Source organism: Bactrocera dorsalis, chromosome 3 (genome assembly GCF_023373825.1).
Source record: "Bactrocera dorsalis isolate Fly_Bdor chromosome 3, ASM2337382v1, whole genome shotgun sequence".
NCBI lineage: Eukaryota > Metazoa > Arthropoda > Insecta > Diptera > Tephritidae > Bactrocera > Bactrocera dorsalis.
The window spans coordinates 63,276,891-63,302,173 of NC_064305.1; the positions used below are offsets into that span (position 1 = coordinate 63,276,891).

Genomic DNA, 25,283 nt, shown 5'->3' on the forward strand with positions numbered 1-25,283 from the left:
CGATTTCGACAAACGAGCAGCTTCTTAGGAAGTCAGCGACATTTCAGTTCAATATCTTAAAAACTAAAAGACTAGTTCGCGTATATACAGATATATGGACGGAGCTAAATCAGCTCATATATATACATATATATACTTTTTAGGGTCTCCGACGCAAACTGAGTATATTCTGTTCAATTTGTAATAAAGTAAGACCTTATCTTTAAACATATTCCATGTATTCAAATTCCGAAATTCGCAAAATACTGTGTTGGCGACTGACCACTTGCAGCGTTTTCTTTGCTCACAAAAATGTTGCATTTGCATGTGGCTCTGTGCATGAGCTGTAAAAATTGAGTGTTCTTTTCTCAAAATGTTTTCAGGTTCACTTGTTTCTCATAACCTTCATAGGTCCAATTCCAGAAACGTATGAGCCATATCTGTCGATGAGAAGACGGGTCTCACTATATTTCCGTACGGAAATAAAAACATATTCAATAATTGTTCTTTGTTCACTCGCTAGTTGTTAATTTCTATACTTACATTGCATGCTCTTGAATATGGGACTAGTGTTTAGAATCCGATATCCATTTACAATGTGTATTGGTATATGGTTGCTTAATGGCAAGTTTAAAAATTAATGTAAAAACAGGAAAAAACGTTGACTTCGGCTACACCAAAGCTAAATACCTTTCAAAGGTGCATTTCTGTTAGCAACTATGGATTCAGTTTGTATGGAAGCTATGTGCTATAGTAATCCGATCTAAACAATTTTGTCGGAGATTATGTTATTACTTTAAGCAGTATTCAATGTCGAATTTCGTGAAGATACCACGTCAAATGCGAAAGTTTTCCATATCAGCACTAGATTCCTATCGTTCAGTTTGTATGGGAACTATATGCTTTAGTAAGCCGATCGGAACAATTTTTTCGTATATTACATAATTATCTTAGAAAATAACCTGTGCCAACTTTTGTGAAGATACATTGTCAAATGTGAAAGTTTTCCATACAAGAACTTGATTCCGATCGTTCAGTTTGTATGGCAGCTATATGTTATAGTGGTCCGATATGGGCAGTTCCGACAAATGAGCAGCTTCTTGAAGAGAAAATGACGTTTGCAAAATTTCAAAACGATATCTTAAAAACTGAGGGACTAGTTTGTATATATACAGACAGACGGACAGACGGACGGACAGACAGACGGACATGGCTAAATCGATTCAGCTCGACATACTGATCATTTATATATATACTTTATAGGGTCTCCGACGCTTCGTTCTGGGTGTTACAAACATCGTGACAAAGTTAATATACCCTGTTCAGGGTATAATTAGAAAATTAGATTGATAGCGCCCATATCTCGGCAACTAATTAACCAATTTGGACGATATTTGGTACCTGCATAGCAGTCGGAAAAACGTAAAAATTTACACAGTATTTCTTTAATTCAGCAGAAGATCTTAACCGATTTAGCTAAAAATTGATAAGGAGGTGTGTCCTTCCTTACTGAACAACGCAAGGTCATTATTACGAGTATATCACAACAGATAATCGTCTCAGCAGATGCATTCCCACGTATTGCGGCTACCTTGTTAGATGATGGGTGTATGACGCACAGACATTCAGATGAGCGCACGGTATACTCGACAACGACGTAATAATTCCCGAATTTCACGCTAGCAGACCCGTGGGTTAATACCTAGTATTATATATTGGTGTATAAAATCAATTACAGTAGTTTATGGAAAACAAAGCTACAAAACAGTTTGTCTCCATTAAGAATGAAACGTAAGACCAATACGCATGCGTTAGAAGGTATATTAGTGTACGGTTGGCACCACATGTTCTACTCGTTGGTTTGAACTTCTGATATATGTTGTTCGATTCGCCATCCTCCAATGCTTGGCGAATCGAAGGGGGCCGTCGCCCCGGACGCAACGTCTTGGGGGCGGTAAAACGATCTTCGCTGTTTTTTAATATTCAGAAAAATACTTCAACAATTTTTATACTCTCGCAACAAAGTTGCTAAAGAGAGTATTATAGTTTTGTTCACATAACGGTTGTTTGTAAGTCCTAAAACTAAAAGAGTCAGATATAGGGTTATGTATACCTAAGTGATCAGGGTGACGAGTAGATTTGGAATCCGGATGTCTGTCTGTCCGTCCGTCCGTGCAAGTTGTAACTTGAGTAAAAATTGAGATATCATGATGAAACTTGGTACACGTATTTCTTGGCTCCATAAGAAGGTTAAGTTCGAAGATGGGCAAAATCGGCTCACTGCCACGCCCACAAAATGGCGGAAACCGAAAACCTATAAAGTGTCATAACTTAGCCATAAATAAAGATATTAAAGTGAAATTTGACACAAGGGATCGCATTAGGGAGGGGCATATTTGCACGTAATTTTTTTGGAAAAGTGGGCGTGGCCCCGCCCCCTAAAAAGTTTTTTGTACATATCTCGGAAACTACTATAGCTATGTCAATCAAACTCTACTCCTGCAAGCATCTCCATATACAGTTCAAAAATGGAAGAAATCGGATAATAACCACGCCCACTTCCCATACAAAGGTTATGTTGAAAATCACTAAAAGTGCGTTAACCGACTAACAAAAAACGTCAGAAACACAAAATTTTACGGAAGAAATGGCAGAAGGAAGCTGCATCCAGGCTTTTCTTAAAAATTGAAAGTGGGCGTGGCATCGCCCACTTATGAACCAAAAACTATATCTCAGGAACTACTCCACCGATTTCAATGAAATTCGGTAAATAATATTTTCTTAACACCCTGATGACATGTGAAATATAGGTGAAATCGGTTTACAACCACGCCTTCCTCCAATATAACGCTATTTTGAATTCCATCTGATGCCTTCTCTGTATAATATGTACATTAGGAACCAATGATGATAGCGGAATAAAACTTTACACAAATACGGTATTTGAGCTGAGGGATCCCTTGTGGAAAAATTGTCGTGAACGGACTATAACTTTTCATGGTCCCTTATATCGAACACAAAGAACTCAGTGCCTAACCTAACCTAACCTAATTTTTTACCGAAAATATCGGTAAATCTCTCAGAATTTAATTCTAATTAATTTTACAGCAAAATAAAAAAATATGTAAATGACGGATAATGAAATCTCGATTATCACTTTATCATGCGAGAGTATAAAATGTTCGGTGACACCCGAACTTAGCCCTTCCTTACTTGTTTCCAATGAAATTTATTTGTATGAACATATTCAAAATTAAACCTCAAGTACAATTCTATATCTATATATATGAATAATAGTATAAAATGTATACCACAACAACCCGTGATCAGATCCCCTAGTAGTTTATAGAAAATAAAACTACAATGAGGTTTTTTGACATGCAGAAAAATATTTTTTTTATCAAGAAAGTTTGTTCGATTCGCTACTCTCCAACGCTTGGCGAATCAAAGACAGCTATTAACAACATTAAGAGACTGTCTTAGGTTAGACTTGTGATGAAAGTAGGTAAAATAGGTTTATGAATTTTTATATGGCAAATATATCTCACATACATATATATGTTCATATACATATATAAATATATTATATATATCTCAGTTAATGCGTACTGATTTCTTTATACATAATTTTCATTTTAATAAAGCTTATAGGGCTCTAAAAGAATCTTGAATCTGAAGTCTGTTGAAAGGTAGTACGACTCTCAACTAAGTTGACTTGAAGGCCCCTCAATTTGCTTGACCGCTATTATCAAAGCAAGTATTTTAACTATTCCCAAAAATACACAAAACCATAAAATTTTGGCGGCTTACAAGTATGGATGACCTTAAAAGCACATCTCTTAAATAACTAAAAGCTTTTGGCGTAGCCTTTGAGTTTGAGAAGTGAATAGGTGACAAAATTAATAAAGGGTGATTTTTTAAGAGCTTGATAACTTTTTTTAAAAAAAAAAACGCATAAAATTTGCAAAATCTCATCGGTTCTTTATTTGAAACGTTAGATTGGTTCATGACATTTACTTTTTATACTCTCGCAACAAAGTTGCTAAAGAGAGTATTATAGTTTTGTTCACATAACGGTTGTTTGTAAGTCCTAAAACTAAAAGAGTCAGATATAGGGTTATATATACCAAAGTGATCAGGGTGACGAGTAGAGTTGAAATCCGGATGTCTGTCTGTCCGTCCGTCCGTCCGTCTGTCCGTCCGTCCGTGCAAGCTGTAACTTGAGTAAAAATTGAGATATCATGATGAAACTTGGTACACGTATTCCTTGGCTCCATAAGAAGGTTAAGTTCGAAGATGGACAAAATCGGCCCACTGCCACGCCCACAAAATGGCGGAAACCGAAAACCTATAAAGTGTCATAACTAAGCCATAGATAAAGATATTAAAGTGAAATTTAGCACAAAGGATCGCATTAGGGAGGGGCATATTTGGACGTAGTTTTTTTGGAAAAGTGGGCGTGGCCCCGCCCCCTACTAAGTTTTTTGTACATATCTCGGAAACTACTACAGCTATGTCAACCAAACTCTATAGGGTCGTTTCCTTCAGCCATTTCCATATACAGTTTAAAAATGGAAGAAATCGGATAATAACCACGCCCACCTCCCATACAAAGGTTATGTTGAAAATCACTAAAAGTGCGTTAACCGACTAACAAAAAACGTCAGAAACACAAAATTTTACGGAAAAAATGGCAGAAGGAAGCTGCACCCAGACTTTTTTTTAAAATTGAAAATGGGCGTGGCGTCGCCCACTTATGGACCAAAAAGCATATCTCAGGAACCGCTCGACCGATTTCAATGAAATTCGGTACATAATATTTTCTTAACACCCTGATGACATGTGCGAAATATGGGTGAAATCGGTTCACAACCACGCCTTCTTCCCATATAACGCTATTTTGAATTCCATCTGATGCCTTCTCTGTATAATATATACATTAGGAACCAATGATGATAGCGGAATAAAACTTTACACAAATACGGTATTTGAGCTGAGGTATCCCTTGTGGAAAAATTGTCGTGATCGGACTATAACTTTTCAAGGTCCCTTATATCGAACACGAAAAACTCAGTGCCTAACCTAACCTAACCTAATTTTTCACCGAAAATATCGGTAAATCTCTCAGAATTTAATTCTAACTAATTTTACAGCAAAATAAAAAAATATGTAAATGACGGATAATGAAATCTCGATTATCACTTTATTGTGCGAGAGTATAAAATGTTCGGTGACACCCGAACTTAGCCCTTCCTTACTTGTTGAAGATAATTTCATTTAAATGTTGACCGCGGCTGCGTCTTAGGTGGTCCATTCGGAAAGTCCAATTTTGGGCAACTTTTTCGAGCATTTCGGCCGGAATAGCCCGAATTTCTTCGGAAATGTTGTCTTCCAAAGCTGGAATAGTTGCTGGCTTATTTCTGTAGACTTTAGACTTGACGTAGCCCCACAAAAAATAGTCTAAAGGCGTTAAATCGCATGATCTTGGTGGCCAACTTACGGGTCCATTTCTTGAGATGAATTGTTGTCCGAAGTTTTCCCTCAAAATGGCCATAGAATCGCGAGCTGTGTGGCATGTAGCGCCATCTTGTTGAAACCACATGTCAACCAAGTTCAGTTCTTCCATTTTTGGCAACAAAAAGTTTGTTAGCATCGAACGATAGCGATCGCCATTCACCGTAACGTTGCGTCCAACAGCATCTTTGAAAAAATACGGTCCAATGATTCCACCAGCGTACAAACCACACCAAACAGTGCATTTTTCGGGATGCATGGGCAGTTCTTGAACGGCTTCTGGTTGCTCTTCACCCCAAATGCGGCAATTTTGCTTATTTACGTAGCCATTCAACCAGAGATGAGCCTCATCGCTGAACAAAATTTGTCGATAAACACATTTCGAACCGAACACTGATTTTGGTAATAAAATTCAATGATTTGCAAGCGTTGCTCGTTAGTAAGTCTATTCATGATGAAATGTCAAAGCATACTGAGCATCTTTCTCTTTGACACCATGTCTGAAATCCCACGTGATCTGTCAAATACTAATGCATGAAAATCCTAACCTCAAAAAAATCACCCGTTACAAACGAATGAATTTTTTTTTTTTTTCAAAAAACAAAAATTCCCGATATACCTACTCTAATTTATATGCCTATCTAATACATAACCCGCATATTCAATGCTTTTTTCGTTCTTTATTGCAGGTACGCTTGTATTTCTCACAAATACCCGATGATAAAGTGCCATATGTGAATAGTCCGGGTGAACAATATCGAGTGCGGCAATTGTTGCATCAACTTCCGCCGCATGATAATGAGGTAAGTGAAACACACATGAAAACATATTTATATAAATGCCTTAATAAAACAATATATAAATTTGTATACGTTTAAAAAACCATAATATACTCGCACTCACATTTATCCATTCCACAATCGTACCACGAACTCCCACGCCGAGTGGCAAAACTAAAACAAAGAACTTTCCAAAGTGTCTATTCAAATGTGAAGCTTTTATCTGATTCAGTCAACGTACCGCAAGAACGGTACTCATGCGGGCATAACTGTATCTGTAATGGCTGCAGTTACGCTGAGCGCGCTCAATTATGAGGGTGGAAGTGGCACTATGATTTTATTTGAAGCAACAAACTCTACAAAATAATAATATACATAGATGACCGAAATGTTATAAATATACATACCAGCATATACATACATACATACATACATATGAATATCATTTTTAACATTTTCTAAATCTGACACAGTGTCTTCTCACCCACGCACTTCGCTCCGACCATAAATAGGCAATCTGTGACAAGTTTCGCATAATTTGCATAGCCAAACGGGGCGCAACCCCACCAGGCACTCCGCGCTACTTTTACTTAATAACGGACCGCTGTATGTTTCTGTGTTAAACTGAGTTCCTTGTTATTAGACATTTTCGATGCTCAATAAGTTGTTAACGTTAAAAATTGCCCCAATTCCTTGCTGTCCAGCATAACTGGTCCAGCGCCAACAGTTTGCAGGATCGATCAGCATGTGGCACGTCGCAAGTTAGCCATTACATATGATGCTTCTCTTGCATTGGTACCGTTGTACGCAAAGCAGCTAACGTTTGCCATTTAAATCTAACGAGTTTTCACGCACTTCCCACTGTGTGTTCGACTGGCGAGTGGCACGTTCATCGCTGGCAAGGCTTTCGTGAACGCATATGAGAATATCTGATCGATATGTTGATTGGCTGCGACGTCGCTGGCTAACCGTATAACATATGTATTTGCATAACATATTTGGGTTTTAGTAAGTGTTTATATGTTTGACATTTACAGATGTACGGGAATGTGTGCTAGCTCTTAATGCGGCTGCCAGCGGGAGCTGGATAGAAGTGAAGCTTTAATGAGACACAATAAATTTAAGAAATTTCTGTTAGAGAAATACTATGAGATAATAACTCATCGCCATCTTCAGATAAGTTTTTACTAATAAAATCCACATGAAGTTATTTACAAATTTTGCAAAGAAAATCTGAATTTTTTACTTCTAACTTCTTTTGGTTCGAGCCCCGTTTTTGGTACAAAATTTATTGTCAGCACTAGCTAGGGTGTCTTACTCCTACTTAATATTTATCGTTCCAAAAAAGATTTTATTGATCTTTATTGGCAAAGACGCCGCTTACACGGTTATAACCGAGTTAACAACAGCGTGCCAATCGTTCTTCATTTTCACTGCTTGGCGGCAATTGGATATTCCAAGTGTATTCTCCACCTAGCCTTTCCAACGGAGTGGAAATCTTTCTCTTCCTCTGATTTCCCTCCCGAATACTGTTTTGAATACTCTCAGAGCTGGAGTGTTTTCATCCATTCGGACAATATGACCTAGCCAGCGTAGCCTCTGCCTCTATATTCGCTGAACTATGTCAATGTCGTCGTATATTTCGTACAGCTCATTTTTCCATTGACTGCAGTATTCGCCATTGCCAATGCGCAAAGGACCATACATCTTCCCCAGAACCTTTCTCTCGAAAACTCGTAATATCGACTCATCTGATGTTGTCATCGTCCATGTCTTTGCACCATATAGCACGACGGGGATGATGAGTGACTTGAGAGAGAACTTTACTTCTAGATTACCTATTCAGTCTAAAGTGGCACCTGTTGGCAAGAGTTATTCTGCGTTGGATTTCGAAAGTGAGGTTGCTGTTGTTGTTAGTGATAATGCTGCAATCTCAAAAAATTCCTTACAAAAAGAAGAGTTATATCTATAGTAGTCTAGCAAGCTTTCGCAACTACCACCGATCCCCAAAATTGTCCACTTTCAGCCAAAAATCTGTATATCGAAACAAAACTGTACTAGTGAAGCCACCCTTTAACATCATGAACAAAACCAATTCCCTTCAATGACTCCCATCATCATCAGCGCTTTAACTCACATTTTACTGCATTTAAATTGAATTCCAACAACTGATTTGTGGCATAAATCACACGAGTTACGCCCACACGCCTACTGCATGTTGTACCGTACATGGTACCGTTGCATTCGCGAAAAAAGAACATAGTGCCCGCATAATTGTGGGGCATTGAAATGCAATCACAATGAGGACTATGCGTTGCCAACATTTACCCTCGCATGAGAAAGGCAGATTTGCTGTAGATAGAAATGACATTGCTGCCGAATTGACAATTTGAGCTACAGACAAAAGGTTAGAAATGCGAACGCATCTATGTTGGTATGAAAGCATCTATTTCCAGTAGCAAATGCGTTAGTAGAAAGACAGTCAGTAAGGCTGCGTACAAAGTAAAGCGAAGTGTTCTTAAAAGAACACGTATCTGGATACACTGATATCCTCATACAATTTCACTTCATACCGGATCACTAGGATCGTGGAGTCGCCAAATCGAACTCTGGCGATTATACCGACGAGGAATTTGTGGGTGAGAAGCAGCCGTTGGAGGAGAGGGGCGGTAAGCTTCTTTACAGATGGATCAAAGCTTGGTGAACAATTTGGTGGAAGAGTTTACGGCCATCTCTGTCTAGAGGTTTTTACTATCAAAAGGTCTGGTCTTCATAAACTTTTGGCCCAAGCTAGTCTTTCTAACGGATCACAGAAATTTAGTAGCTATACTTTCCGGCTTGATTTCTTTACTTTTGTCAGATCCGCAAGAGTCATTAGAATATTCTATGGCTTATGGGAGACTAAACGTCAATCAATACAGTACCAAATTTTCAAACAGTCGAACTTCTTCGTTCACAGTTCACATTACGGTCCTATTTGTAGTGTAGTTTGGGTCATTCACCTTTAGCTTACAAAACTTCAAACATGTTTTCTCGAAACGCATTTTTTGAATCAGTTGATAATGGTACTCGGAGACTATCGCACTTCAAATTTTAACTGCAACTTCACAGAGACCCCATAAAATATCTAGTTAAATAATCAGCATGATAAGCTGGATCGATTCAGCCATATCTGTCTGTCTGTATCGACAAAAAGACGTAAAAATATCGCGTCAACCAAACAAAGTATTCCAGTTTCCAAATTTTAGTCCCATAGTTTTTAAGTTAGTAATTTGAAATTTTATACCCGTCTGTTTCTCACCAAGGAGCTGCTCATCTTTCGGAACCACTGATATCGGACCACAATAGAACATAGCTACCAACAAACTAAACGCTCGGTTGTATGGAAAACTTTTTTAGTTGACGCGATGTCTTTATCTGCTTCTTTAATTATTGATGTCGTAATATAGTCACCACCCTGGTAAGATTCAGATAAGTTGTCATCGAGGTTATCAAATGGTCAGGAAACGTGCTGTTTCGGCGGGATCGGATCTTAGAGAGAAGGGTGTCGAATGTATAGGGTTAGCTGGGCATGTAAATAGGTGGTTACAGTCATGCGATGCCGCTTTGCATGCTGAACATATATTTGGTATGTCGGGGTCGGTTTTGGATAAGTAAGAGTTTAAACTGCTACTGTATCCAGAATAAGGCTGGGATAAATCACTCTCGATTCTCGCGGCAGTTTGAGCTCGTCTTTTGGAATGGATGGTTGTTTGACTACAGCTAAGCCATTAACTGAGAAGGCATCGGTTAAAGTGTTTATGATTCCACTGTAAATGACGGTCTACGCATGTCTGAAGTTAGTTGCGTCCGAAGTCTGGTCGGTGTATTGTCTTACTTCGTCGACGTAGTTGAGGAAGGACCTCTTAATGCTACTAAGAGGCTGTTTAGCTTCAAACAGGTTCTGCAGGGATAATTTCTACGAAAACACCCCAGCAGAAACTGCTTGAAGAGGAATTCATTATGGTCTTTAACTGGAAGCATACAGACCTCACTGTGCAGATGTTCGATAGGAGACATCAAGAGGGATCCCGTTTTAGTCCGGAGTGCAGTGTTCTGGCATATCTGAAGCTTCCTCGTTTTCGTTTCATTGCATCCAGGCGACCATATTGGTGCGGTGTAGGTAGGTATCGGCCGGCCGATTGCTTTGTATGTTGTCAGAAACATTTCTATGTCAGCGAAAGAGGAGATAGAAATACCCTTTGGTTTTTGAGGGAGTTCCGAAATGTAGAAGTTAAACAGCAACGTGGAGAGAACACCACCCTATGGAACTCCTGCTCAGTTCTTCTCAATTTGGAATTTGGAATTTTTACCTTAAAACAGTACGGATGATTGCTGGCTGCTCGTAATTTTTAGTTCACTTCTTCAACCCTGGAGGGAACATAGATTTTTCGATGTCCTCAAGTAGCGTTGTGTGGTTTACTGTATCAAAGGCTTTTGCCAAGTCCAGCGCTACGAGGATCGTCCTCTCACAGAGTGCATTTTGGTTGAGGCCATGAACAATCTGGGACGCTAAGCGCTGTGGTGGGGCTATACACTATACGGAAGCCATTCTGAGGGTTTACCAGACTCAGGTGATGAGTGAAAATCGGGAGTAGCAAAGCCTCAAGCGTCTTCACTACTGTGGCAGAAGAATTATCGGGCAATAGGACCACCTTTTTTGACGGATTTCTCAGCTTTTAATAGTGGGACCACTCATCGCGTATTTGAAAAGTGGTCAACGAGACAGATTGAGGACCTTGGTGAGGAAACTTACTCCCGTCAAGTGCTTCAGCATTATAGCATTTATTCCATCAGGACCAATGAATTTGGAGATTACACACTTCCTCGATTTTACCAAAATCGTCTAGTATCAACGCTGATTCCATATGCTTCACTGTGTACCTAGCTTAAGGTAAGTACAATCACAACTCCCACAAGGCAAATAATATAATTGACAAAAATCGAGCATGCAACTGATTGCTGAGCTACAGCCACAACGCACAGTTGTTTGTCATTGAAAGCACATTCACATACGCGCATTACACGCTTTGACATCTGTCCACACTTGGTCATCTATAGTTTGACAAAGCAAGTCTGCTCTGCACACACCACCTAACCAACGTACTGATACCCCTTTGCAACCGTGTAGTAAGACGCGTGTTTGCGTGGAATTTGCATGCAGCAAAACAAGTCGGGAGGCGGAACGAACCATTGCCAGTCAGTCAACCGAATAAACCGAAACAAGTTGGAAGCAGAGCCACTATTGCTGCTGCTTTGCCACCGCACCGCGCCGCCGGAGTTACGCGAAAATGGCTGTCATTATTCAGGAGCACGTCAGCAATGTTGCATGCATGCTACACATGCCACACGAATGATTTGCCAGCGAGCAGGCATGGAATGAGCAGCGAAAACTTGCGTAATAATCAAAATGTGTGCATGCAACACAACACTTACACATGTCCACACATAAGTGCACACTTCGGCCATATCAGCAATGTGCATCACTTGATTGACCATCACAGCAGCAACAGCAGCAGCGGCGTGTTTTGCATGCCACACTACCACTTTTGAGTGCCACAAAGCGTTGATGGTGGCGCGACTGCTCTTTCTCAGAAGCAATTTTCAATTTACACGCACACACACATGCGTACGTGTGCCTGACGCGAGGCGAAGAATTTTAAATTCTCAAATAAATACTTGACTGCCGACCGCAAAATTATTTAACTTGTCACTTATGTGCCCACACAAAGCTAAATACATTCACACACACTCACATTCATTTAATATGTTACAAAAGACTCTTAGCTGAGCACCACTCTCCATCATCACCATTTAAAATTGCTGTTGTTTTTATATTTTTTTATCTTTCATCTTCTTCACAGGTTCGTTACTGTCACTCATTGACGGATGAGGAACGCAAGGAACTTCGCCTATTCTCCACACAGCGCAAACGTGACGCTCTCGGACGTGGCAATGTCAGACAGCTGATGAGTGCGCGCCCCTGCGATGGCGTAAGTATTGTTTTTCAGCAAATTCACTGAAATAAAAATAAATATATAAATATATGTATATATAGTACATAAAGTATATAATAGTTATCAGTTGTCTGCCGTGCTGTAGTGCTGTAGTGGCCGTGCTGTAGTGTCCTTCTCTCAATGACTGCAGTGCGATTTGCTTATTCCAAACGGAGTTTTGTAAAAATGATCTAAACTATCTGAACATGTCGTGCAGGAATCTGTACAGGTAGCTTCTAAAGCACCCATGTCCACTTAGTATTTGGGTTAGGTGGAAATCCAGGTCCCCAAGTCGTATGTCTATCCTCGAATGGATGTCCGGTATCAGTCTGTGGGTCCACCGACATTGCAATGAGGTTTGCCACCGCTGCTGCCATATTGTTAAGCTTTTGACTCTCTCTTCTCTTTTGGTTCCTAACGACGGCTCTGATAACCTATGTATCCGCTCGTATTCGTCACCCTGGATGTCAATTCAGATAATACTGGCTATTACTTCAGCAGAGTCACTTGATATTGTTCGAAAGGCACTGATAACTCTTAGTGCCGACAGCCTATGCGCAGTGCTTATTTCTCTGGCATATGCTTTAATGCCTAGTGCCTGGATCCATATTGGAGCGGCATATTACACAACCGACTGAAACGTACGCAGCCTTTATTTGTCATCATTCTTGATAAGGCGTTTAGAATTTTATTCGCTTTACCTGCAATGTATTCTAGGTGACCTCAATATTTGAGCCTTGAGACTATTATTACTCCAAGATTCTTTAGTTGTAGCTGTGAATGAATCTCACACTCCCTTATAGTGAGATATATACTTTCCTTCACTTTTCTAGTACTTATGATCAAGACTTCTGCCTTTTGCTCAGTCAGTTCTGAACAGAATTTTTTACAATTTTCGAACAAATTTTTCAAAACAGACCACTATTCTTAGTAGCGTATACCCTATCAAAATCAAGATGAAAATATTTCCCGGCTTGAAAGTTGTTTATATCATTTTCGCCACAAGAAGCAACTGACAAAATCTTTTTCAACAATCCAATTATATTGTAACTACGATACGTGAGCTTGGCAGTCCCACTAAATACTTCTTCCGAATGAATAATTTTGAAATTTATTTTTCTGATATAAATTTTAGCTATTTAGACTTTATAATATAAATATATTATACTTAAATTAAACCAAAAAATACTTTATATAGGTTATCATTGCAGTTAAATAATTAATCTTCTTCTAAATCACTTTAGTGTACAGTAGGTTAGGTTAAATTACGTAAGGTTAGATCGTACGGTTGTTCTAAAGTCAACGAATCTCACTTCAGCAGATATTCGTTCTTTATGTTACCCATAAAATTGAATCAACAGATCCTCACAAATCGACCGATCGATTTAAGCTTGCCACAAATTTTTGAAGAGGATTAATTTCAATCAATTTTTGTCTCAGACGGGCAAAAGCTGGGCAATAACGAAGGAGGTGACAAGATGATTCAACATCGCCTGTCATAATTTCTAATTCTTTTTTGCCTTCATGTATGATAACAATAAAAAATGTTATCTTTAACCGAATTCGATATTGAGCGTATCCATTACGAGGGGTGTTGGAGACTGGCAATATGCTCGCCTCGCCATCGATTCCAGAAGTGCTGTCAAATTGACAGAATGGTTTGCCAGTGTTGAAGTATAGTCACCTTGAAGTCTTCAACGTCAGCGTTGGAATGTCCCTTTAGCGGTTCGTCAATCATGAAGTGTTCAGACGCGAGGACTTCAAAGTGGCTTACACGTGGAAGAATAAAACCGATTAAAATTAAAAATGTCCTATATGTTCCGATTCTTTATTGAAGATAATGCAAACACGGAAGCTAGTTTGACAGCAAGCACATATGTAAGTGCTGCCCAGCAAGCTTCAGACATATGTTTGTAGGGATGCCCGATAGGCGCCAACAACTAGGAAAATGCTTTTTGGTGATGGGGATTATATAAGGGATATTATTTAGCTATCCTAACTCACTTCTCAGACATACTTATTTATACACTGAACAAATATAGATATAGATATACATAAGTTTATATCTACGAAAAGCACGGATACCTTATAAAGTGTATATAAAAATGATCAGCGTGTCGATTTAACCATGTCTGTTTGTCTATTTATATATATACCCGAACTAATTCCTCAGTTTTTGAGCAATCGATCTGAAATATTATACACATCTTTTTCTAAGCTGGAAACTGCTAACATATATCTGCCAAACAAACTGACCGATCCAAATTAAGCTTTATATGGAAAACTTTTTTATTTGGCAAGATAGATTCACGATATTTGGCATAGATTATTTTTAAAATCGAAGCCACAATATTCAAGATAATTGTTCAGATCGGGTCAATATAGCATATAGCTACCAAAGTTAGTTATTGTTTAAGTTTGATGAAGTCTTTCTTCTTTCCGTTTTATTGTCACTCGAGTTAAAGTCATCTACATATTAGTAAAAATACTAAATTACTTTTCGAAGATGCTCAACTAAGATTAGTTGATAGCTTGATTATAAGATTAGTTGTGTTTCATTAGCCGAACAAACATGAATATGAATGAAGTATGCTGATGCTTAAAGCATTTCCACCAACGTGCTAAATGCAATTAGCCAAATTCAATAAAATAACATACTCAGTACTCCTCGAATGCGTAGTTATTTACAAAAGACTATACATATACTCAGCATACATATATATAATATAGCTGATTGTACTAGTGCCTAGTAATTGTATGCAGCATCGCATCGCCAGAAACTGTCAATTTGACTGTCACTGGCATTGGCATTGACACAGGACAACACTGCACTGCCGGGTCAATGTCACTTAACCGGCGACGAAACGTGTTGAAGCCACACTAAGCAAACAAGCAACTTAACTCAATGGCACTAACAAGTGAGCAAACACAAACACACTCAAGCGAGCAGTAAAAGTTGCGTGCGAGTGGAAATTATCAATATGAGTGTGTATGTGTGTGTGTAAGAAAATCATTTGGTATTGCATAACAAACTTAATGCGATTTCCTCTATGGGTATGCATGGCTGTGTGGGCGTATTTTCAGATTTGTCTAGCGATTATTGTGCAACTCAAGTAAATTAAATATGTATGTATGTAGATACGTGAATAGCCCTAGTTAAGTATATAATATTAAAGATATTCCATAATGAAAATTAAATTAAAATCAAGCTAAAGCAATTCCACACTAATTCGCTTTCCTTTCTTAAAGTCGCGTTTATTTATGCTTTCATCAGCAGCATTTTTATTATTTAAAATTCACTGCATTTATACGTATCATATTTCCCTCATTTCAGTGTGACGAGTTGATTTCCACCGGCGACATTGCTGTATTCGCTACACGTCTGGGTCCGAATGCTTCGTGGCACGCCGGTTGCTTCATTTGCTGCATTTGCCATGAGCTGCTAGTCGATCTCATTTACTTTCATCGCGATGGCCGTCTCTATTGTGGACGTCATCATGCGGAGACATTGAAGCCGCGCTGCTCTGCCTGTGATGAGGTAAGTTTGATGTTATTATTCGCTTCTATTCACCACATTCCTACAATGAAAAAGTCTTCAGCAAACTCTACTTCCAATAACTTATGTTCAGAAAAATCTCTCATCTGTTTAATTTTGAAGTTATCTAACATTTTCCAACTACAACCTACGCTTTAAGCTGCTTTCGAAATCAGCTTTCGAGTGTTAAACCACAAGACATACGACTTTAGCAAACTTCTACGAAGTCGTGTGAACTAACGGCAAACACCTTCGCTAATTTTCTACTAACCACTGCACTCAGTACCAAACGCACAGCGGCAAGTGTTGCCACACAGATTCGACTCACATACTTAAGAGCGCATTGCACTCCCCAAAGATGCAGCCCAGCATTTCTAATCAAAGTTTCAGCAAAAGTTTTCAAACTACACGGCTGACTCTTCCCATAAGCACTTTCGCTGCACTGCTGTACTTATTGCTCATTTCAGAGTATACTTTACGTCTTCTTTATGTCTGCTTAACAGCTCACTTTTCAACTTTTAAATTTATTTAACATTTCCGTTTCTTTCTTGCTCTCCTTGGCGCAGATAATCCTTGCCGATGAATGCACCGAGGCGGAAGGACGTGCCTGGCATATGAACCACTTCGCGTGTCAGGAGTGCGAGAAGCAGCTGGGCGGTCAACGTTATATAATGCGCGAGGGCAAACCTTATTGTCTGCTCTGCTTCGACGCGATGTTCGCCGAGTACTGTGACTACTGCGGCGAGTCCATTGGTGTGGATCAGGGTCAAATGAGCCACGACGGCCAGCACTGGCATGCGACGGACGAATGTTTCTCTTGCAACACATGTCGTTGTTCGCTTTTGGGACGCGCCTTCTTGCCGCGTCGCGGTTGCATTTACTGTTCGATTGCTTGCAGTAAAGGTGAACCGCCCACACCATCAGATAGCTCGGGTACTGGCATGTACACCACACCGACACCGCCAACGCAACGTGTGCGTCCGCAGACGCGCATACCCAGCAGTCATGCGTCCAGTTCGCCGCCAATGTCACCAATGCAACAACAACAGCACCAGAATAGCTTCAATCAAGCGATGTATCAGCTGCAGAGTCAACAGATAGCGGCGGGTATAGTTTGTGCGGGTACGGGTGGTGGACCAAGCGCCAGCGATGTGCATGCTGGTAGTGATAGAGTGGGTGATAGCGCTGCACCAGTCAGTGGTGCAGGCGACGTGACGCTTAGAGATCCAACGAAACAGAGCTACCCAACATCAGACTCTGATGGTGGTGTGGTCAAGGATTTGGAACATGCGATTGGTAGTCGCAGTGCTGGTGATTTTACAGACTTCTCAGGCGGTGCGCCTTCAACATCTTCACAGAATCTATCACCGCTGATCTCACCCGGCGAATACACACATTTGATGCCTCAACCAATGGAGCTGAAATCTGAGGCTGCTTACAACTTCAATGAGATGTCGCTCAACTTAGATGCCGCTTGGCCTAGTAAGCCACCACACACCGGCTCACATACATATAATCTACCGCGTCATATACAACATGTCTCGAAAATGGAAAGCTCTATGACCTCAAGTATGCCCGAACTAACTGGACGACCGGCCACACAGCCACCACCGACTGGCGCACACACTACCTCGCAACAATTCGCACAAGACTTTGGTGATCCGATCACTTCACCACTACCCTCCGACATCGGTGAGTTACCCACACCCAATTTGTCGGTGGCTTCGACCGCGCTACCGCCCGAATTAATGGGCTCACCCACAGCCTCAGGCGGTGAACGCTCAATTACCTCGCCGCAATCTACGCAGTCCAGTCAGCCACCCATACATCCAGTGTCCATACTTAGCGGCGCTTCATCCTCATCACCGATGAGCGGCCCAACTGGTGAGGTTAAAAAGAAAGGTGTACGCTTCGAAGGTTTACCACCAGACCCACTGCCGCGTTCGCGCAGCTATTCCGGCAACGGCGCGGGCACACGCGACCGTGATCGCGATCGTGACCGTGACCGCGATCGTGATCGTGACCGAGACCGCGACCATGAGCGGAGCAGGAGCAAAGACTGCTGCAGCGGTGAGCGTTCTTCTGGCGGTAACGGTCATCACTCATCGCGCCGCAGACGTCGACGCAAATCATCGGGTCATCGCAGCAACGGTTATCGCTCGCATTCCACAACGCGCGCCGACACCTACGTGACAACACAACCGCTCTCCTCCTCCTATCAAGGACCACCATCGGTGTTGCAACGCGCTTCAAACACCAGCAGCGCATCTGCCTTACAGCCTGTCACGCATTGTGGCGACGACGAATCGGATGATGCCTCGAGCGTTTGTTCCACTTGCTCGTCATCCTCGTCCTCCTCCGAAGACTATATGATGTATCAATTGCCACAGCGGCGACATTATGGCGGTGTGCGCGTCAGCTATGTGCCCAACGATGCGCTCGCCTATGATCGCAAACGCAAGCCGACGGATATGAGTGACAAGGACAAGAATTGTATTATTTCGTGATGCGTTGTTGTAGCGTTATGCAAAGTTGCGGAGCAAGCGCGTATCAGCAGTCATTAAGAGTTGTCAGTCAGCGTAGCAGTGGAAATGGGCGGCAGCGCCGCTGGCAATCGAAGCCTATAATATTTAAACAAAAACAAAAAGTACAACAAAATTCAAATGTGAAACGTAATTAAAAAGAGGCAACAATTATTTAAAATTAAATATATGTATATGGCTTCCAGGCACACTAAATCAAAGCGGCGGCGGCGGGTATCAAAGCGTTGGCATTTACCATCTGACATAATTAATGATTTATAAATTGCTTTAGTGATGAGTTAAGTTGAAAGAGGAAATTAAAGTGTAATTGAAAACTGATAAAAAAAAAGAAATTAATAAATGCTACTTCGGAAGAAGTGAAGCAGAATAAATTTTGGGGATTAAATTACAATAAAAATTAAAAAAGGAAAAAAATAATTTTTTAAAATATTAGAAAAAAAATATTTAAAATTGTGTGTATATAATAAAAATTTCAAATTTTATAAAAATTAAATTTTCTAAACATTAAGTTTATACTTTCTTTTATTATTTTAATGGTTTTTGCTACTTATATATTTTAGTCTATATTCATATATAATATATGTATTTTTCTACTGAAACCAAATATTTTATAGTGTTATCCCTAAAAATTTATTATTTATTTAATACTGAGGCAAAAAAGCAAAATGCTACAAGTTTTGTGCAAAACTATATAAAATTAATTTAAAAAAATACGAGGATATTAATAAAAAAATAAGAGCCGACGTAATACCCGCCCGTGTGTTGTATTTTTGATAAAATATATACCATTTTCTAAGATAATTGAAAAATTTGCAGAAATTTTGTAAAATTAAAAATCATCATACTGAACCAACATATTTTTGATAAAAAAAAATATAAAATTATGAATCATGTTATTTTTGATAAAAGAATATAAAATCATTGCAAATAATATATACCTAAACTCAAAAATAAAATTATAAAATGAGATTTTCCCATTCAGCCATATCCAATTGCAATGCAAAAAACATGTACAATTATCTACGTGAAGAATTAATTAAAGCAATAAAAGTTAAACTTAATGAGTTCCAGAAGCACTGAGAAACCTCAGCTGTAGCAATTAAGTATTTAAATTAAATTATAAAATTAAAAATAAATATAAAAATAATAAGTATGAGCAGCATAAGAGTATGTAACTATTTTTAGACTATATACACATTTAAATAAATAATAATAATTTAGAAATTGGGTACATATTAAATTTTAAAAACCTACAACTACCATGCATAAGTACTAGTACTTTTTAGTAATTAGAAGCAGTAATGTTAAGAGATATTATACATTTATCAATATTTCTACAAATTTTATATATAAAAAATTAATAAATATTTATTGACCCTAAAATATACAAACAAATACAAAATTATGTATATAAGCATATAATTAAACTTAACTAAATTAAAATGTATTTTTATATAATATATAACTTTAACTGAATTACCAGTAATTTTACATTGTAAATTTTTAAGATATATGGTAAGTTAATATACATATAAAAAATAAAACTAAAATTAAAACTAAAAAAAAAAACTTTTTTAATTTTATAAGCAAGTTAGTTAATTTTTTGATCCTTTACATTATAATTTCGCATTTAAAATACTCTGCCGACATTCTATCTTACAGCAACCGCTCTGTTTAATTCGGTGTGTTAATTACATTCGCCCTCTATGAGTATGTTAATTAGCATGCCATGTTGGAGGAGCTCACACATACTATGTCTGCTAAATTAACATTAACAGTGCTTAAATAGTCCCTGTTGGAGCTCGTGTAACATAGGTCTGCTATATTCACATTAACACTGATTTTATTAGCAGCCGCTGTTATGGCTTTACAGCGTGAAAAATTTAAAAATCGCATGTGCAAAATCAGCATAAATCACCTGCTGCTGCACCAGGCGAACATAATCAGCCAGTAAGCTGCCAGCGCAGCGAAAAATCGCTATAACTTCGTCAAATATGCACCGATTTTAAAAAAATTGATATCTAATGAAAGAGCGAGACATAACGTCTCTGTTTAACTTAAAGTGAGTTGAAAATATAAAAGGTGTGTATTGTGAAAACGCTATTTTTCCACACAAGAAGTGTTTTTGGGCGATGTAAAGCCATTTAGGACGCTATTAGCATATACATTTGTACAGAATTTATTTACAAGGATTACTAGATCTAAATTTTTAGTAAGTATGAGTTTTTACGTTAGCTTAGTTGAGTTTTTAATAATCATGAAAGGTGCATAAATTTTGCAAAGAACCATAAAAAACCTTTCAGTATCTCTTTGGACTTATTAGACTTAGATTTATTATTTTAATTTATTAATCTATATCAGTCTGAAGATGTTTAAAACTAAACATCTTTAAAATTAAAATTCCTATTTCTCTGGTCTTATGAAATATTTACCGTTGTCATTTCGAACGTAATTTCGTATGATACTTTAATGGAAATCCTCGTCCCTATTAGCAAAAATTAGGACAATCGCTTTTTCACCAGCAAATTCGCCATAAACAAGAATAAGTGAAAATCACTTCATGCCAGATCCAAACTATAAGGTAAATGCATAGTATTAAGTCAGTCAAGCTCCTGTAGCTTCTGGCGAGTCCTTATCGACGTGTTGGCATTATCCTGATGATGATTTTTTAGCCAAAACTGTGTACTTCTTCGCGATTGCTTATTTTAGAAGGTCCAATTGCTGACATTTTCGCCGTAGAGGAGCAGCGCATAGCAGAGAGTTGATACTTCCTTTACCATCAAATAAATTGCAAAACCTTCTTGACTGCCAATCCTGGCTTGAGCAATACAGTTTTTACTTAATGTGGTCGTAAGTCACTAAACTTTTATCTCCAGTAACCTCAGAAATGTTTCACTTTTATTGCGATTGAGAAGCAAATCGCAAATAGAAATTAGGCCATGAGGTTTTCACATGACTAATATTTATAAAGAATGTAAACTTCTGAGGAAATGGAACTCCCAAAAGTATGCATTCAAATTAACGTCTTGTTTTCTAAAATACTAGGGAGGGCAAAAATTGCTGCAGATAATAATTTTGCTGAATTTTGAAGTAGGGAAATTTTATAAAACAATAATTTTAAAATTAATAGCAATATGTAGTAAATCACAATTTTTTATTGAAAATTCTGCTTTAAGTCTTACTTTTTTCGGTTTAGTAGTAACTTTAATACGATTTATACAAAAAAACGCTGTTCAGGCGAAAGTATTTCCATGATAGCATGCCAAACAATACTGAACAAAAATAATATGGCAGCTTGACAAGACTCACGCGTGATTTGTCAAAAAAGGCGATTGAAGAATGTGTCTCTACTTGCATCATCCTTAAATTATGACATATCTGAATTGATCCACTTTAGATGTTATCAGTGCTACTCTTAATAGGGGCAGTAAAATGCCACCAACAACAACAATTTTATGTGACTGGCTGCATCACAAGCCTTTCGACAAACTTCCATATAATTATGCAACACTAAACGTAAATTATGGAGCTTCATTTATAGCCGACCCCCTTGGCAATATTCAAGCCCTGGAGTGCATGTACATGCTCGTATGCTTGTTTCTGTGCGTGTGCTTAATAAGTTATGTAACAAAGTGCATAACAACAACCAGTTTTACAAACAAGATTCAAATATTTCTAGAAAAACGAATCTTAGCAGCTTGTAAGTTATGTAACATAAAAAAATTCATCAGCTCAATTATCTCGCTCAGGGCACTTACAAATATTCCACAGATCTAAAATTTTGAGCAGCAGTTTAATTATAGGTTAGGGTTGAACAAATGTAAAAGAGGCAAAAAATATTATTTTTAACAAAAGAGAGAAAACAGATATTCGTCTCGACGGCCGCTGTTTTCCAAATATTTCTTAACCGGTCTTGCAACATGAGGCCGGGCGTTGTCGTGATCGACAATTATTGATGAGTTGTTGTCGATAGCGTTCCCCATTAATGGCTTCACTAAATTTTAGAAGTTCATAATATCACACGCTCTTCTGATCCTAACTAATATAGAGCTTTATCCTGACGTCGAAGATATTCGGCTTTGTCGTCGATGTGGTTTATTGGCCAGGTTTCACGTATGATTTTATGTATTTGGGGTTGGGGTATTGGATCCATTTTTCATCCGAGATTGAAACGACTTCTTTTTGTATCATCCTTGTAGTACGAGTATTTCTGACATGCAAAATAGTCTGTCAATGGCTTTGGTTTCAATTCATTTGATGGCCGTGAAACGGATGCTTTACCAATTCCGAGCTCTTTTGTGCTTCGAAAATCTTCACCGAGTAAAGCTTCGAGTTACTCAACTGAAAACTCTTTTGACCGACCATGTTCCACCAAAATACAATGACTTTCGGCAGAGGTTTTCTTCACATTTAAGCAATGAAGAAGAACTACCCACAAAAATTGTTTTTCAGCACAAAATTCAACATACTATATATACTCGTACAAGTATAATACCTTTCGATCAACCAACTGACTGTGCATGGAAATTCTCGAACATTAACGATCTTACAACTTTTCGGTACCGTTTTTCCTTGTTCTTTGCTGCAAATTCTAACTTTCGGTGATCGACAAAAATTTCTTCCCAGAGACAGGCTTTCGAGATAGGAGATCAGGAAGTGGTCGATGAGGCCATATCTGGAGGATGCAATATATGCGGAATTATTTCGAAGCCCAGTTCATGAATTTCTGTCATCGTTTTCACTGACTTTTGACATGGTTCTTTGTCTTTGTGCAACAGCACTTTCTTTTTCTTCTGCGACCATTTCTCGGCGATTTCGTTCTGCAAGCGGTCCAATAACGCTATCCAATAGTTGCTGTTTCCGTTTTCAAGGTAGTCAATACAAATTATGATCATCCCAAAATACAGGGTCCATTACCTTGTCAGCCAACTGTTGTAGTTATCCTTGCTCTCGAGCAGATTGATCGTGCACTCGGATGAGTGTCGACTGAACTTTGGAGTGAAATGATGGACCCATGTGTCATCCATTTTCACATATTGACGCAAAAAATCGGGTTTACGCTTGAACATCTCCAAATACTACTCCGAATCATCAACTGCCCGTTGTTCGATCAAAAGTAAGCTCGTACGGCTCCCACTTTGTACAGAAATCTCCGCTATATACAAAATTTCGCATTTCGCTGAAATTTTAGATAATAAAAACTTAATGAAACTAACTAATATTCTATTTTGGATCCATAATATTTATGAAAGCTTAATAACATTTTCTTCAACGTGGGCGAATATAGACTGGTAGAAAGTTGTGACTTGAAGTCTTTTCTCAAAAAATAAAAAAAACTATATTTACAAACGTAAGCCTAGCGGAAGATAACGTTGAAAGTAACAGACAATGAAGCGTCGGAGGAAACAGTTTTCAGTTGAAATTGTATAAACAGAACGACGATTCATATGAACGAAGCGACTGCCAACCTCAGTAGTTTAACTAGTTAAGGTGTTATACAAGGTGCGTTCCAATGTAAACAGGACTTTATATCTATATGTCGATATATGGTGCGTTAGAATCTGCTGTCTTTATCGATTGTCCAGTGAGAACTTCATGACATTTCATTGAAGGGAAGTGAAGTTATTGTGTTTTAAGTGTCAGTATGTGTGTGTTAACGGTGCGAAAATGAGCTTCCAACAAAGAGCCAACATTAAATTTTGTTTTAAAATTGGTAAAACTTTTACTTAAACGTTTCTGTTGATGAAATAAGTTCATGGCGACGATCGCCTATCCCGTAGTAAAGCGCAACGCATTTCAACGTTTTCAAAATGGTCGTGAAATCATAAATGGCGATCAACATGTGGGCCAATCAAAATCCGTGATCACCGGAAATTCCATCGAAATTGTGCGTGAATTCATCAAAAATCAGCCGAAATCATCATTGAATTTCATGGAAATTGAGTTGTACCACTCCAAAGCATCAATTTATCGCATTTTGACCGGAAAATTGGGCTTACGAAAGATGTGTGCACGGTTTGTTCCGTACAAATTGACTGACGACCAAAAATTGCTCAGAATCCAACATTCGAAGGACGTTTGTGACCGATTATTTGACCAAAAATCACATTTTAACCATTAACCACTCTCCGTATTCACCTGATTTGGCATTTTGCGGCTTCTTTCTTTTCGCAAAAATTCATTTGCCCATGAAAGGAAAGCATTATGCAGACGTAGAGGCCAAGGCTTGCACCGGCATACTGGCGGCCATACCGAGCTAAAACACTCGTTTGACATACTTTTGGACCGTGTGCAAAATAAAAAATAATTAAATTCTAACTGTGTATAGCCCCTTATAGCCAAATTGTGGCGTTATTGGAACTGGCGATGAATACAGTTAGAATACTTGTTATCTTAACTTATACCTGATTGTCTCGTAAAGTATTAATTCCGAAAACAGTTGGTCACAGATAACAGGGGACGAAGAAACATCAAACGAGCAAAGACTTGACTTGAAAATATGAAATATAACTACTAGTTTATGTATACCAAAACATATCATCAGATTATTTAAATTAAAAGCCTCGTACGTTTAAGCGAATCATTGAAATGACAAGCAAATGAAATGGAATTCAATTGCCCACAATGTGTGTTGTAATTTCGCACACAATTAAAAAGAGCCGATGTGGTTGGCAAATGGCCCAACAAACATATAAATATACGCAAATCTATTTATACATACTTATGTGCATGTGTATTTACATCATGTATGTGCGTGTGTGTAAGTGAATATCCATCGTGTGGACACAGCTGCATTTGACGGTAATGACTGTCAAAGCCGGTGGACAAACGCACACAAAAAGCAATTTTACGAACTGCACTGACTAGCAAATGATAATACTACAGGCGCACACATACA

At 38.5% G+C, this 25,283-nt stretch overlaps 1 protein-coding gene across 2 annotated transcripts in view; it reads left to right on the forward strand.

Moving 5' to 3' along the window:
• Window positions 1-18,713, forward strand: part of LOC105233078 (protein prickle) — a 182,216-nt gene extending 163,503 nt beyond the window's left edge. For both annotated transcript variants that reach the window (XM_049452421.1, XM_049452420.1), the window contains 4 exons: window positions 6,183-6,296; window positions 12,176-12,304; window positions 15,642-15,845; window positions 16,409-18,713. In XM_049452421.1, the coding sequence (XP_049308378.1) occupies window positions 6,183-6,296; window positions 12,176-12,304; window positions 15,642-15,845; window positions 16,409-18,349 (2,388 nt within the window). In that variant the 3' untranslated portion in view covers window positions 18,350-18,713. The remainder of the gene's footprint in view (window positions 1-6,182; window positions 6,297-12,175; window positions 12,305-15,641; window positions 15,846-16,408) is intronic.
• Window positions 18,714-25,283: the final 6,570 nt, after the last annotated feature.